The sequence below is a fragment of the Panthera uncia genome, chromosome C2 (assembly GCF_023721935.1).
Source record: "Panthera uncia isolate 11264 chromosome C2, Puncia_PCG_1.0, whole genome shotgun sequence".
Classification (NCBI taxonomy): domain Eukaryota; kingdom Metazoa; phylum Chordata; class Mammalia; order Carnivora; family Felidae; genus Panthera; species Panthera uncia.
This window is the reverse complement of record NC_064810.1, coordinates 26,969,574-26,986,786: the sequence shown is the minus strand read 5'-3', so window position 1 is coordinate 26,986,786 and position 17,213 is coordinate 26,969,574. Positions and strand designations below refer to the sequence as shown.

The 17,213-nt window shown below is 35.5% G+C and overlaps 1 protein-coding gene across 8 annotated transcripts in view; it reads left to right on the top strand.

Annotated features, from left to right (window-relative positions):
• The window catches only part of USP25 (ubiquitin specific peptidase 25), a 149,722-nt gene that overhangs the window by 43,978 nt on the left and 88,531 nt on the right, over nt 1–17,213 (top strand). For 7 of the 8 annotated variants that reach the window (XM_049627976.1, XM_049627975.1, XM_049627974.1 and 4 more), the window contains one exon: nt 9,453–9,615. In XM_049627976.1, the coding sequence (XP_049483933.1) occupies nt 9,453–9,615 (163 nt within the window). Of the gene's footprint in view, nt 1–3,607; nt 3,720–9,452; nt 9,616–17,213 lie in introns of those variants that run through there. The other variant, XM_049627981.1, reaches the window with a different exon arrangement.

The following is a 17,213-nucleotide window of genomic DNA, read 5'->3' as shown; positions in this document are numbered from 1 at the left end:
GTGATAGAATGAATCTTTTGATTTAATAATGAAAACTTTTTTAGTTTGAAACATTTTGATTCATCAGTGGATCAAATAAAAATAAATTTGATTTTTTCATGAAACAATGTTGATTTAAAAAAATCTTTATAATCTTCTAAACAACTTTGTGGAGGTAATGGTAACTCTTTTATTGAAGAGGAAATTGTTCTTTTAGGAGGTTAAATGATTTTCCAAAGGCACACAACTAAGGTAAATCTGACGACGCCAGTGCTCTTTACCCTCTAACGCAGTTGTTTGGTAGCAGAATGTACTAGCTTTCTCAGATAATTTCCCTTGGCACAATATCAATAATGCATTTCTTTGTAGGTAATCTGAGATTACTGTATGGTAGGAGATGCCTCAAAATGCTATGTTTAGCAAAGGCACATAATTTTTCTTAGTAATACTTCTTAATGTTTTTAAATGTTACTTTGTAAGACATTAAGATGGAAAGACTTAAATTAAGATTTATTGTCTTTTTCAGTTGGGGCTAATTTCAGTTAATGCCAGTAATTTTAAATGAAAAACCAAAAATTCATACATTATCTTTAGACATTTTAATTAGGCTTTTTTTTGTGTGAAGGATTTAGAGAAATTGTAAAATTAGTTTTTGCCTCAAAAAAAGGATCAGAATGAAATAATTGTCTTGAATAATTATAAAACTTGGCAGGACTTAAACTTTGAGGAGAAATATTTTAAACATGAAATAGGCGAGTTGGATTTCATATTTAAGGGCAATGATCTTTTAAGTGTAAAAGATTGTAAGATAGAATATATATTATAATGCAAATCTTGTTTGTAAAAGTATATGTATATTGTAGAAGCGAATTTACACGAGTATACAACAGAAAAAAGTCTGGAAGCTTATATACCAAATAGTGTCACTAGTTTTTATATCATCTGTTTTCTAATTGAAACAGCATGTACCAGTTAGTTAATAAATAAAAATAACTTGAAAGTTAAGGATTAAAACTTATTCCTAATCTGTTACTTAATGTATATGTTATGTATTGCTCTAGATACTCATTTTTGTCCAAATGGGAACCTATATCTCTTAAGATAATGTTCTTTTTTATTCTTGGTCTTTTAAATTCTAATATACTCTTAAAATAGTGAATACTTTATAAATATTTTTATTGTACATAACATTACCGACATTTGGTGTGGTGTAATATACCATGAAATTTTACATAAAATTATATTCTGTAGAAGTAAAAAATCATACTAATTTAGTTGCAAAATGTAAGTCTTTTCTGGTATGTGTAGATTTTATAATTTACAGCTAACAAAAATATGTCAAGTGTAAAATGTGCAGTTAATAAGCACATATGTAAATCATACTGTGTCAGACAGGGGCACCTGGGTGACTCAGTCGGTTAAGCCTCCGACTTTGACTCAGGTTTTGATCTCACGGTTCATAGGTTTGGGTCCCGCATCTGGCTCTGTGCTGACAGCTCAGAGCCTGGAGCCTGCTTCAGATTCTGTGTCTCCCTGTCTCTCTGCCCTTCCCCTACTTGTACTCTGTCTCCCTCTCTTTCTTTCAAAAATAAACACTAAAAAAAAAAAAAAAAAAAAAATCAAAAGGGAATAAGAGAATTGTAGCTAAATATATGGCTTATATTTGTTCCTATGGGTTTTATGAAGGTTTAGGCTTCTAAATTCAAAAGAGAAAATGATTTTTAAGAAACAGTTTATATATCATGCATCAAAGTAAATTTAACTATTTGCTCATTACTTATGCTCAGATAGCAAAGTTTTACCCAACAGAATCATTTGACTATGATTATATTTCAGCAGACGTACTTTAATATGAGTTCATACATTTGGAATACTACATTATAATTATATGAGTTACAGCATATCTTTTTATATCTCACAATCCTCTGTGTAGGCACTCACAAATTTCATGGTAAATTTCTTAAGTGGAACATTTAAAAAAAAGTTTTTTTTTTTTTTACATTTATTTATTTTTGAGAGAGAGAGACAGACACAGGATCCCAAGCAGGCTCTGCACTGTAAGCAAAAGAGAAAGAGAGAAAGCAAATTCTAGGGAGTATGCTACTAAGCTTGCCACACTTAGAAAAACAAACCCACAAACAAAACCCAGGTGCTCGGGGTATCTGGGTGGCTCAATTGGTTAAGTGTCTGACTTCGGCTCAGGTCATGATCTCATGGTTCATGGGTTCAAGCCCTGAATTGGGCTGTGTGCTGACAGCCCAAAGCCTGAAGCCTGCTTCGGATTCTCTCTCTCTCTCTCTCTCTCCCTCTCTCTCTCTCTCTCCCCCTCTCTCTCCCTCTCCCTCTCTCCCTCTCTCCCTCTCTCCCTCTCCCTGCTCACTCTCTTTCTCTCTCTGTCTCTCTCTCAAAAATAAATAAACATTAAACAAATTAAAAAAAAAGAAAAAGTTGGATGCTCAGCCAACTGAGCCACCCAGGCACCCTGGGGAATTTAGTTTTGGATGGTGTTGTTTTTGTGTTGTTTCTAGGTTCTGGCAGAATCAAAAGTATATTGTCTCTCTAGGAGGGTGTCTTTATCCTTGGCCTCAGAGAACCCCTTCGGTAGCTTTTGAAGCTCTGTAAGAACCCACCCTGAAAATTACCACACACACTTGGAAAAAAGAAAAAAAATACCGTGAGAATCAGCAAGAGCAATAGGCAGTACACATGTATTTAGATATTGTGATTGATAGAGTTATGCTTTAGCTTTTACAGGATATAAGAAATCCTTGAAAATATGACATAGTACATTTGAAAAAGAATGGAAAATATCTTCTGGAAATGAAAATTAGGATTACCAAAGTAAGACCAGAAAAGAAAACAGAATATAGGTTTAATAGGTTAGAAATAGCTAAAGAACGGGGGAGGAGGCAAGGGAGTCACGATCACAGGGTCACGGGATTGAAATCTGCATCGGGCTTTAGACCAAGCATGGAGCCTGCTTGGAATTCTCTCTGCCCCTCTCCCCGCTTGCACATGCATGCGTGCTGGCTCTCTCTCTAAAACAAAATAAAAACAAAAAACAAAACAAAAAAGAATTAGCTAAAGAACATTAGTCTGGAGGGTGAATAGGAGAAGAAATTCTCCAATTTGTAACAGATAGCTAAAAAAAAAAGAAAAATACGGAGATAGGTTAAAAGACATGGAAAATAAAGTGAGTAGGTCTAACATACTTTAATTGGTGTTACAGAAGGAGAGGAGAGAGTGGCTCAAAGGCCATATTTAAAGAGATAATAATTTATAATTTTTCAGAAGTGGAAAAAATAACCTATAATTTCGCAAAGCCCAACAAATCCTAGTTGGGAAAATTAAAAGAAACCCACACCAGAGTCACGATAATGATACTCCAGAACATTTAGGACTGGAAAATCTTTAAAATATTCACAGAGAAAAAAGGAATCATCCTAAAAATAGTGACAGTGAAGGTGACAAATGACACAGTTGACACAGTAATAAGACACATGAAAATCATGAAATGAAAAGAACTGCCAGGATTCTTTGCTCAGTGAAACAGTGAGGGGTAGTCTCACCAGGGCACTTTTCCTTGTGTTTCAGGCTCCAAGGGCAGTTCTGGAAGACTGAGTGTGGGGTGGTTATACTGCCTCCACTGCTACAAAATCAGTATGTCCCATTCCGGTAGTTGTAATTTTACCTCTTTTTGCAGTAATTTTCTACTTGAACCTGACCTTTCATCTAGAAGGGTAAGTGCAAGAGGAAAAAAATTTTTACAAAATTTACAGGGGCTCATTGTGGCTCCCACATAGGCCTCCATGGGCCATTGTAGAGAAACTGATTGAGCCGTGTGTTCAACTGACTATTGACTAGTTTTATACTCCAAGACCATTCAGTCCAACAAGGAAGTCCAGGGGTCTGAGCTGGAGTTAAGTTTGGGAGCCACCTGGGGTAGGGGGTTTACCAACCAGAATGGCCTGCCGTTGCCCTTAGGGAAAGAAAAAAGCATCATGTCCAGGAGCAGTTAGGGTGGGATTCTGAATTTTTATTACATTTCTTTATTTTTGAGAGGCAGAGAGAGACAGAGCATGAGTGGGGAGGGGCAGAGAGAGAGGGAGACACAGAATCCAAAGCAGGCTCCAGGCTCCAAGCTGTCAGCCCAGAGCCCGATGCTGGGGTTGAACCCACGAACCGTGAGATCATGACCTGAGCCGGAGTCGGACACTCAACCGACTGAGTCACTCAGGCACCCCGGATTCTGAATTTTTAAAATAGTTCTCTTTTTTTTTATTAAAAAAATGTTTTTAATGTTTGTCTTTGAGAGAGAGACACACAGAATGCAAGCAGGAGAGGGGCAGAGAGAGGAGGAGACACAGAATCTGAAGCAGGTTCCAGGCTCTGAGCTGTCAGCACAGAGCCCAACGTGGGGCTCAAACTCATGCAACAGTGAGATCATGACCTGAGCCAAAGTCAGTCACTTAACCAACTGAGCCACCCAGGCACCCCTAAAATAGATCTCTTAACTCCTACCCTTTTTATTTAGGAAGCTGTGTGAGAGGAAACTGCATTAAGAAGATGTGTAGGTGAGGCAGTCAATTATAAATCTTTTTAGTTTTGTGAAAATAATAGTAAGGCTCAACAATACCAGATACCTGTGGATCATAGAAGACCCATGGAATGCTTTAATTTCTATTTAATTACTATTCATTTTTTGAGTCATTTCTGACATTGTCAGAGTACAAGTGGTCTGGAAAAATTGAAAATATGAAACAGATTAGTTTCAAGGAATGCAGGACTGTGGCCAGAATTGACTGATTAGATGGGAACAGCAACACTGTAACTTGAAACAGTGTCAATAGTGAGGTACCACTGCTAGTCCCAAGAAGGGCAGAGGCCAGTAAGTGGGGAGAGCTGAGTGGCCAAAGGTTCTTTGTAGTCAGTCTTCCAGAATTGACAGGCAGGAATCCCCCATACAGTGTGTCCTACCTCACCACAAGAGAAACAGATCAACTTTTGGAAGAGTCACATGTCTGACAGGCAGGCAGTGGTAGCCTCTGTGTCGGAAACATAGAATCTCTTAATTTGTATTCAACATACGATTATTGACATGTTGCCTTGTTGGCTGTAATGATAGATTGCAGCAGTGGCGGCCGTCTGGTTAGTGCACACTTGCCAAGTCATCCCCTTAGAGAACAGGCCCCACTGTTCCTCCATCACAGTGGCTAAGATGAAACAGCAGGACTATACCAAATATTGGTAAGCACGTGGAGTACCTAGAACTGTCACATATTGTTGGTAGGGGTGTATAACGGAATTACCACTTTGGAAAATCTGGAAAACTGGGTACTTATAATGAATTTCAACATATACTATACTACTACTTAGTGTTTCCATTCCTAGGTATAGACCCTTGAGAAAGGAGTCCATTAGTTTTATTGATAATAACTAAAAACTGCAAACAATTAAAACTTGATGCAAAAAAGTGACTGCTGTATGATTTCATTTCTGTGATGTTTAAGGACAGGCAAAACTAATTTACAGTGATAGAAGTCAGAATGGTGATTTCCTGGGAATCACTCTTGGCTATAAAAAGGGTATGAGAGAATTTACTAGAACGATGGATATTTTCTGTATTTTTATCTGGGTGGTAGTTAAATAGGTGTATAGATATGTAAAAAGTTTCACTGAGCTGTACATTTAAGATTTGTGTATCTTATATGCAAATTATCCCTCTACAAAGTACTCTTTCCAAGACAAGCATGCTTTGAGCTATGTTGATTGATAATCAATATGCAAAAATTATATTTCTATGTACAAAAAGAATGATAGGGAGAAATTTTAAAAAGCTACCATTTATAACATAAAACTGTCAAAGACAAGAATAAATTTAATGAATGTGCAAGAACTTCCAAGAAAATTAGCAAATATCATTGAGACACATTAATGAATATGTAAATAATTGGAAACATATTGTATTTCACAAATTGGAGGACTGAATGTTGTAAAAATGGTCAGTTCTCCTTAAACTGATTTATGGATATAGTATGATCCTAATCATAATACCATTTTTTTCAAAAAAGGAAAATTACAAAATTATTCCTCTCTTCCTTCTTTCCTCCCCCTCCCTCCCTTCTTTCTTTCCTTCTTCAGTCCTCTGTCTCCTCCCTTCCCCTCCCTTCCCCTCCCTTCCCCTCCCTTTCCCTTCCCTTCTCCCTCCCTTCCCTCCTCCCTCCCTTCCCTCTTTCCTTTTCATTTTCTTTTTTGTTGGTCTATACAGCCTAAATGATATGTATGTTTTTCAGTGAGTGTGATGTTTCCCTAAATGTACTCAGATGATCTAAAGTGGGATGTTTTCAACATTACTGCTACGATGCAATTTAAATAATTTAAATATAATTAACACTACAAACATAATAAAACTAGCAAAAACCCAAAAACCAAAATCAGTACAATAAAAATTTAATGGGAAGGTGAACATTTATCATAAGTAAGTGCTTTAAATATTCCATGTAGAGTATAGAAGGAAAAGAGCAAAACATTTTATCATCTTTGTGTATTGCTGCATGGTCATGACCAGTGTTGGGAAGATAAGAAAGCAGGTGATGGGTAGTGGGAATTGGTTTTTGATTTGTGGCTTTTGGGGTTGCATCTCTCAGCATGCTGTATTTTGCTATAAGCTATTTCTAAGCTCTCTGAGATTTACAGTGTTGTTTTTTTTCTTTGTTTTTGTTTTTTGTTTTTTCTCTCTACTGGCAGACTTAATATCTGGATTTGTAGCTATTGCATACTTTATACTTCAGAGCATGGATAGTATCAGTGGCTTTACTTTGGTGAGGTCAGGGAAGGAACTCTTATTTATGTAGGACCTGGCTTTATAGAAAGTTTATATTCATTTTGCCAATACTAGACTATAAAAAGGGATGGGGTCTTGGGAATAGAGTAATATTTGGGCTAGAGATTGGGCTTTTGCCAGAAAAATAGAGAAGCAGCAGCCACATCTGATATCTTAATCCTTTCGCTGTAAACATTTGTTTAGCCCTTAGTATTTATCATATGTGCTCTAGGAATGAAACAAATCTGTTTTTACCCTCCAGATGCTGATGCGAGAGACTGGCTGAGTAATAAATATTTTTGGTGCAGTGTGATAAATGTATTAATAGCTTTTTAGGAGTCAGGAAGAGGTGGTGGGAAACTTAGTGAAGTGTGTTGTAAGTCCCTGGTGATACAAAACTGAATGTGTTATAAACTGTAAATCAAGGTCACAGAGTCATGGCATTCTTCCATCCACCATCTTTTAGTATGATAGCTCTACCATGTGGTGTGGTTAAGGAATGTTACAATAAACCTAGTTCTTTAAAACCCGTATTTTTTGTTATAATGAATGAAGAGATCTACATATGACTGAGTTGAGTCTTCTTCTTTCCTGTTTGTGGTATTTGCAGCTTTCCCCAGAACTCATTGCTTGTTTTAGTTCATTCATCTCTAATTACCAAGGCTGAAATAAGTTTCCTTTATTTATACTCCTAAATATGCAATGCGTTACAAAAAGAACAAAATTGTCAAAGGAAAGCACTCTCATTTGTAAAAGTCAATAAAAAATTAAATATACCTTATATACAGCAGTCTTTTGTGTTATAGTTCCCTTTTGTATACTTACATTAAATAATTGCCTTGTACAAAATCAGTTCTAATATATTATTATTATATTGAACTGTACAACTTGAACAGTAGGGAGTCTTTCAAGTTGGCTTTTTTACTTTTTATTTCCCCCTTACGTTCTTGAAAACTTCATAACAGTGGGCTATTCTAGACAAATTCTTACTTTCTTCTGCCCCAGCTCACCTAACTAAGTATTTCCAAGGATTCTGGTACCTTTTACTGGTAAATAGTTGATAAGAAAAAGCTTCCCATGGGCTGTGGTTGCATGTGAGAGCTGGTTTTTGGGCACAGTACTGTTGCTAATACTGGATCACTTTTAAAAGTTACAGAGGTATTGCAAACTGTTTGTTTTTATTTTAATTTTATTTTTTTATTTATCTTGAGAGAGGGTTCACATGTGTGCAAATGGGGGATGGGCAGAGAAAGAGGGAGAGAGAGAATCCCAATCAGGCTCTGTGCTGACAGCACAGAATCCGACATGGGGGTCTATTCCGTGAACCGTCAGATTATGACCTGAGCCTAAATCAAGAGTCAGACACTTAATCAACTGAGCCATTCAGGCACCCCTGAGGTGTTCATTTATAAATGTTTTGAGTTTGATCTTTGCATTTCAACCTATCATGTTGTTACCTGCTATTTTTTAGGATGTGGTTTCATTGATTCCCAAACGGAGACTTTATCCTGTATTCACATAACTTAAGTGATGATGTTATCCTGTATTCACATAACTTAAGCGATGATAAGTTGAGTCCTATTATATTTTATCTAATGTCATGTTGAAAATAATACTGTTAGAGATAAAAGTATAATTTACTTTTCCCCCATAATTAAGGAATATAGCTATATGAATTTGACATTAATCTTAGAGGGCAAAATCTTTAAAATAAAGATGGTGTAGCATGAGTGAGATTTTCACAAGTAGCCAAAATGTTGGAAAAACTTACTCTTGATAAAGTCTTTTTAATTAACACAAAATGGGTTAAGACGCTTTGAATATTACTTATGCTTATTAAGAGTAGTGACACGTTTTGAACAGGCAAAATGCTTTGTTAGTTATATTGGGAATTAAGGTTTTCCTGCATGTTACTTGCTTACGAGCAAGAAAAACGTGATTAAGCAAAGTAGCCTTATTCTTGCCATGTTTAGATGTATGTAAGATATTATATAGATAAGCTTATTTTTAAGAGGTAAATCTTTTATTATTCTGATATGTATGTAGGTAAGATTTTGGGTGAAAAAATAAACACATAACTATTCTCTTTATTTAGCTGTCATAAGTCATAGAACCCTAGAACTGAAAGAACTCTAGAATTTACCTTAGCGTTTTTTTTTCCTTTTAATAGAAAAGGAAAATTAATGGTCAGAGGAGTAAAAGTTCAGTTTGTTTAAGAATGTTTTCTTGGTGATTTAAAGCAGTTATTATTAAAAACTAGTCTTTATGTTATTTTATAAATATTTACTAGAGTGATTTCTTAGAAAACTTAATATAGGTGCTATATTCCTGGTACTAAACCTCATATCTGTTGAACCATAATTTAACATAATATATTTTCTGTTTTATAACACTGTCTTTTGCATTTGAAATTTCCTTTTTCTTAGGAAAAAAGGCTGCGTGTCTCTTGATATGTTTGCAACTACTGTGTGCTTACAGAAAACTAACTTCTACTTGAGTAAAGTTTGTGTTTAACATTAATTCCCCAGATACGTTATCCCTAGCTTACGTAATTAAAATCCTTAGTTTGTGGTATGTTATTTCCTAGGTTACAGCACTAAATTAATAGTGTATTTTTTTTTTTTTTATCATTTTCTTTCCATCGTTTAAGAGTTCTTGAAGCCAGCATAGCAGAAAATAAAGCCTGTTTAAAGAGGACGCCTACAGAAGTTTGGAGGGATTCTCGAAACCCTTACGATAGAAAAAGGCAGGACAAAGCTCCTGTTGGACTAAAGAATGTTGGCAATACTTGCTGGTTTAGTGCTGTTATTCAGGTAAGGATCTTCATGCAGATCTTACTTGGTGGGCATGATGGCAATGGAAAGTGGGTTGGGGTGTGTGTCTTTTAAATTGTGTACTTTAAACATAAATGTAAGCAAGGTTTTAATATGCCCTTCTGTCCAATGAGCTAGTTGTGGATTGTTAATACTCCTCTCTCTTCTCTTGTCCTCACCCCAGTATGAAGCTTTAATAGTAGAGTAGTACTTAACCCTTTCACTTATTTGGAAATAATCTCCTTCCTCCCTTCTGTTAGGAGTTATTGTCAGAGTAGAAAGAGTAAAAAATATTTTGTATGTATTACTCTGCAAATTTTGAGAAGGATATAACCGAGATATGAAAGCAGAACTGTTATTTTTTGTTGTTGTTAACCAAATTAAATTATTGTACATGATGGAAGATGTTATTCATAGAATTATACTCATTTTAATTACTTATATTCTTAATATAAGGTGACAATTTGAGGAGGGTATAGATTGACATAATTTTCTAAGCATATGATGTGTAAAGAATAAATATTGATAAATCAAGAGTAATGAATTTTTTTTTAACTTGAAAGGCCCTTAATGAAATGCTTCTTGAAACCCTTATTCTAAAATGAAAAATATTTGTATGCATAGTTATGCATCCTCTTCTCAATTTGGACTAATTTTTTCTTTCTTTCTTTCTTTCTTTCTTTCTTTCTTTCTTTCTTTCTTTTTCACTTTTCTTTTATGAGATACTATTGTCATAATTCTTTACTATTCTCAGGTAGACATTGGTAATGTTATCCATCAGATTAGAAAACATGAAATTAAATGATCTCCTTAAAACAATCTATGGGGGCGCCTGGGTGGCTCAGTCAGTTAAGCGTCTGACCTCGGCTCAGGTCATGATCTCACAGTTGGTGAGTTCGAGCCCTGCATCAGGCTTCGTGCTCACAGCTTGGAGCCTGGAGCCTGCTTCGGATTCTTTGTCTCCCTCTCTCTCTGCTCCTCCCCTGCTTGCACTCTGTCTCTGTCTCTGTCTCTCTCAAAAATAAGTAAACATTAAAAAATTAAAAAATAAAATAAAATAAAAAAATAAAACAATCTATGAATAATAACATACTCAATTTTTATGACCCTTTAGGAAAATCTTTTGTTTTCCTAATACAGTTGAATTATAGCTTATTATTTAGTATTCCTGAGGAGTACTGTTTAAATCATTATGTATGCCATTTCTTCTTATATTCAAAATATCTCTTCATTCTGTAGCTTCCCAAATCTGTAGGTACGATGGTATAAACTTTTGTGTGATATTAAAGCAACTAACTGGTTATTTAGTTCATTTTCTATAAAATTGTTAATTGTCTTCTGTAATTTTAACCTTTTTTCTACTTCAGTGTTATAATTTCCAACTGTCACTCCCTTTTTTGTTTGGCACATAATATCGTACAATTTGATTCCCTTTGGTTTTCTAGATTTATGTCTCTAAATTCTGTAGTGTATACTAGTTTTAAGTAATATACTGTGTTATTTGTTTTTTAGGCTATTAAAATGTTAATGAATACCTGAATTAACATAAATCTGTAGTAATACCTTTGTTCCTGTCTTTGATTATACATTAATTATTCATGTACCTGACAATAATATCTACAATTTTATTAGAATCTTTATGTCTTGCTTTACTTTACTTTGCACTGTTAGTAAGAGTTTTTACATTTTATTGTTCAATATAAGTTTTATAATTTAGACCTTATTTTAAAAATATGAAGCACAGTTTGAAGGCTGTGATGTGAGTCTTCAATTATGCTTTGCTGCCTGTATTTGGACAAGTAGGTGCTATCTCTGCACTTTAATGGCCAGCTAATGAGGCTCATTGGTTAATGAGGCCTCTTTTAGAAAAACTGTTAGAAGAAAGTACTTGCAAATGATCAATATTTCTTAGTTAGAATAGGTGCTTTGTATTTCTATACACCGTATTGTAAGAAAGGCCTGTTTGAAATGATGACTAAATTCATACTAATAGAAATGGGGATAACCACTTTTTGTTTTCATGGGATAAACTTCTTTCAGTATCTTGGTTCAAATTTTTTTTTAATTTTCTTTTATATTTGTTTATTTTAGAGAGAGAGAGAGAGTGTGAGCATGCAAGAGTGGGGAAAGGGCAGAGAGAGAGACACACACAAAATCCAAAGCAGGCTCTAGGCTCTGAGCTGTCAGTACAGAGCTTGACACAGGGCTCGAACTCATGAACCACCAGATCATGACCTGAGTCAAAGTGGGACGCTTAACTGACTGAACTACTCAGGCACTCCCAGAATTTTATTTTATTTATTTATTATTATTTTTTAATGTTTATTTATTTTTGAGAAAGACAGAGTTTAAGTGGGGGGGAGGGGCAGAGAGAGAGAGAGAGACACAGAATCCAAAGCAGGCTCCAGACTCTGAGCCATCAGCACAGAGCCCGATGTGGGGCTCGAACTCACTAACCGCAAGATCATGACCTGAGCCGAAGTCGGACACTTAATTGACTGAGACATCCAGGTGCCCCCAGAATTTTATTTTATTTTATTATTATTATTATTATTTTTATTTTTAACGTTTATTTTTGAGACACAGAGCATGAGTGGGGGAGGGGCAGAGAGGGAGAGACAGAATCCAAAACAGGCTCCAGGCTCTGAGCTGTCAGCACAGAGCCCATTTGGGGCTCAAACCCACAAGCTGTGAGGTCATGACCTGAGCCAAAGGCAGACAGTCAACCGACTGAGCCACCCAGGCACCCCGAGAATTTTATTTTAAAGTGAAGAAATTAAGCAGAGTGTTTTTGTGCAGGCATCTGTTCTTCAATCATTGTGGAAATTAAAATTTTGATTCTTCAAACATTAGATTTGAAGTTATATAGTAGTTCTTGTATATTAAATTGATTGCACATGGAAGAATAGTATCCTTAAATATTTTATGTTATTAAGTTTATTCATTTTTGAGAGAGAGGGAGAGAGAAAGAGAGAAAACGAATGAACGAATACAAGTAGGGGAGGGGCAGAGAGAGAGGGAGACAGAGAATCTGAGGCAGGCTCTGAGCTGTCAGCACAAAGCCAGATGTGGGGCTTGAACTCAACAATCTGTGTGATCCCGACCTGAGCTGAAGTCGGATGCTAAACTGACGGAACCACCCAGGCACCCCTTAGTTCAAATTTGAAACTGTTGTCCATCTATTTCTACTCTAAGTGGTGTTTGCTAATCTTAGCTTTTGTTTGACTTTTCAAATTTTTGGTGTTTTTTGGTGGGGAAGAGAATGGACTGCAAAAATTGCTTGTCCTATTTAAAATTTGAAATAATTTCACGAATTTTTAAATTTTTCCTTGGATTAGTGGCTGTGTAACTGGTAATGTAGCCTTACCACACTCCTAACATAGGCTAGTATAGGGTTCTTGGGATTATTGTTATTATTATATTATTTTTTGCAAAGTCTAGACACCTTGCAGAAATGACCTCTAGCCTTGAAAAGTTTGGGTTATAATGAAGTATTAAGATTATTGGCTTTTGGGTGTGTGGATACACATTACACTTCAGGTTTTGGGAAATTGTGGGTAGGAAGAAAAACTTGTCAAAAGACCACTTCAAGGTTTTTTTTTTTGTTTTTTGTTTTTTGTTTTTGCTGTAATTTTAAAGCCTATTCTATTTAAAAAAATTTTTTTTAATGTTTATTTTTTAGAGAGATAGAGTGTGAGTGGGAGAGGGGCAGAGAGAAAGGGAGACGCAGAATCCTAAGCAGGCTCCAGGCTCTGAGTTGTCAGCACAGAGCCCGATGTGGGGCTCGAACTCAAAAACCGTGAGGTCATGACTTGAGCCGAAGTTGGATGCTCAACTGATTGAGCCACCCAGGCGCCCAAGTCTATTCTATTTTTAAGTAGCTTTTCATTTTCATCTCTAGTAATTAAAATCTTTTATCTTTTTTCATTTTGTGACATTACTTTTTAATTCCATGGATATCATCTGAGGTGTAAAAATTTATCATCATAAATGGAATTTTTCACCTATGAAAGAAAGTCGGGCAGGAAATCTCTTGTTAGTGCTGGAAGTTTCTTATTTTTTTTTCCAAAGTGAATTGAAACTTGTTCAAACTATGACATAAATGCACTGTAAAGTTTCACTTACAGGGTTTTCTCAGGGGTGGAATTTACTTAGTTGGCAGGACTAGTGTGAAACAACTGGGACTTCTTTTCTTTGTAAATATATCTGCCAATTATAGACATTTACTTAGATTATAAACCTCTAACTCCAGAATAGGTAGCAGGGATAGACTACAGAGGGTACATCTTTGTTTTACTTGTTCCTTTAGATACTGGCACCAATATTTTGGGAGAAAAGGGAAACAGTATCAGAAAGGGACTATAAGCAAGGAGAAGATGGTACAGAGGATGGCTTAAATCTTTTGGATGCTAGCAATATTAGCCTGACCATCCTAGATTGGGCATTAACTCGTTATCTAGTCGAGTATTTTTATCTTGGAAGTTATATGTAAAAGGACTAATTGGTGCTCTTTTTCTCCACTAGGGTATCAGTGAAATGAGGTACTCATTTAGAGGTATATATTCTCTCTTGCTAGTTTGGGGTATAATTCATGGATTCTCATGATGGCCCTTGGTGCCTTTCCCATTTGGATGCCTCTGAGATGCCCAGAAGTAAGATTCTCATACATCTGTTTGCCTTGTACAGCCCCAGTTCACTTCTACTGTAGATCCATTGGTGCTTATTAATAAGTCTTATAACTCCATTTCACACTCAAAAGGGTTGTTAGTTGGAAGATAAAGGATATGGTCACCTTCCTCATAAATCGTGTAATTCCACAAGTATCCTGAGGGCAGAGCACAGGTTTTCTAGGTTATTGTTTTATACCAGTATATAGTATAGTGTCTAACACATTGGAGGAATCCTTTAGGTAATTATTGAATGGGTGACTGAAAGAACCAAAAAGGAGCATATATTATATATGGTGGAATTGAAAACTTAAGATGCTTCTCTCACCCAAATGATCGGGATCGAGAAGATGCTATAAGTTTTCAAAAAATGTTAGGACATCATTTAACATGTTTACTCGCATTATTTTCTCTTAACTCTTTAATTTTCATCAAAGAACAGAAGTACCTGGTTCAAAGAGAAAATACAAAATTCCACAGCAATAAAAGGCTTATAGTGAAAAACAACAGTAATCTGCCCCAAACCTCCCTACCTTATAGTGATGAGTCTTAAAAGTAACTACAACCAGTTCTAGATTTTTTTCTTGTCATTTTTCTAAATGACATGCCTTCCTGCTGAGATAGATGAGGAATTAGCTGTCCATTTCATGTACCTAGAATTGCCTTTCTTTTCATCCTCAACATAGTTATATCATAAGTTTAAATAGTCAGTAGTCAGTGTTTACATTTTCTATGATTTTGTAAACATTATAATGGTTTACTAGGAGTATCCCTTTGTAATTTTTTTGTTTTCCTGGAGTAGTCAGTTTCCCATTTTTTTCTTTCCATTTTTTATTTACTTATTCTTAAAATTTCCTCTAACATCCCTGTTATGGTTCTGAATGCACAAACATATTAACTCTATCTCCCTCTTTCTTGCTTGCTTTCTTTGTTTCATTTTTTTTTTAATTAAAAAAATTTTTTTAACATTTCTCCATCCATTTTTTTTTTTTTTTTTTTTTTAGAGTAAGAGAGACAGAGTGTGAGTGGGGGAGGAGCAGAGAGAGAGGGCGACACAGTATCTAAAGCAGGCTCCAGGCTCTGAGCTATCAGCACAGAGCCCGATGCAGGGCTCAAACTCAGAAATTGTGAGATCATGACCTGAGCTGAAGTCGGCTGCTTCAACTGAGCCGCCTAGGCACCCCTGTTCGTTCTTTCCTTCCTTCCTTCCCTCCTTCCTTCCTTCCTTCCTTCCTTCCAAATTTGGTTCCCTTTACCACAGATTTCTCTGTCTCAGGTTCAAGCTGGATTCCAATTCTTTGTGTTTTAAGCATGATTGCTGGCTTTCTAAAAGGAAGCCTAGAGAAAGGTGATTGTGTGAAGGTTGATTGGGGATCACTTTGCAGGGTTTTTTACTTACTCCTCCTATTTGTAGCCCTGAGTCTCATTGCCTCACACACACAGACACTATGATTTTTCTGAAACCAAGTCCATTCAGTTCAGTTATATCCAAAGACAAAATTTCCTGTATCCCACAGAAGGAAGTGGTAGTTGTCTCAATCTTCTGTATCTGGGAAGGACATGGAGATTTAATTGCTCTGTATACAGACTTTCATCTTTTAATCATGCCATCTATTTCCAGTCCCTGCCTTACTCTGAACTTATGTGATACCATTCTTTTTTTTTTTTTTTTCCTAATCCACCAAGGAGAAGTGATCTTACTTTTCTTCAGTATCTTCATTATAGACAGTTTATATCCCTTTGCTTTCTTGTCATTGCTCTTTGTTTTCCATAAGTTATTTGAAATCTCATCTCATAGCTTTCTGTTATTAACAAGAGTTTAGCCAAATTCCATTTTATCAAGTGACCTTCAAAATTTAGTTTTTAGCTTCAGACTCAGTGAAAGGATACTTGTTTTCAGGATGCATCAATCACAGACACAGTTTAGGCAGCAGTGACATTTACCTTTTCCCACCTTTTTTTTGAAGAAATAGGTTGATCAGTACTATTATGACTATGGTTGAGGATATACAGTATTTGTGACTTAAAAACATTAATTTCTGTGATTTATTGTAATGATCACAAGTTCTACTTAGAGTTGTAGCTTATTAGGTTGTATTAGACCACTTACGTGGTCATATTTTTCTGGAACCCAACTCAACCAAACCAAAAGAACATCAACAAAAAAATCAACTATGTCACCTAACACTAAAGCAGTGAGGGATTTTGAGACTAAGCTCTGAAAGATCAGTATTTTTAGAGTAAGCTTCATATTTTGGGCAGATTTTATCCTTGAGACAGTTCCAGAAATGGCTTCTGAGTGGTTGGGAAGGTAAGCATAGTTTTGTACAAACTTGGAGCATTAGTAAACACCTTAGACTTCCAGTTAAATTCTAGAGGGCTAGAATGTTGGATTAGTGGGAACTGAAAATAAGCCAGGCTTCATAGTGTTTGAATTTCAGCTTCAACTCAGTATTGTTTGGATTAAGTTGATCTGGGACTGCAAATGACTCCAGTTTTAGTGCCTGCCAGAAGCAAATGTGTAAATTATGTTAGAAGGTAATATTATCTAGAACTTTGAATTTTCTCCACTTTTTCCACATAAAAATAAATGTTTAGTATTCAAATCAGTTATAATCAGTGATATAATATGAAACCTGAAAATTGAATTGTTTGTTATAATAACTATTAATATGATGAAGGAATTAAAAGCAAGATTGAGAATTTCAATAGAAAAGTAAAAAGTATAAAAAAAAGCAAAATAGAAATTTTAGAATTGCTGAATATAATAAAGTTAATCAGTGGATGACTTTAGCAGTATATTTGACACAACTGAAGAGAAAATTAGTTAACTGGACATTTGGTTTGAAGAACATTTTCAGACTGAAGCCATGAAGTACAGATAAGAGGATATAAGAGATATTTTGGACATGGTGAATTGTGTTGACATAA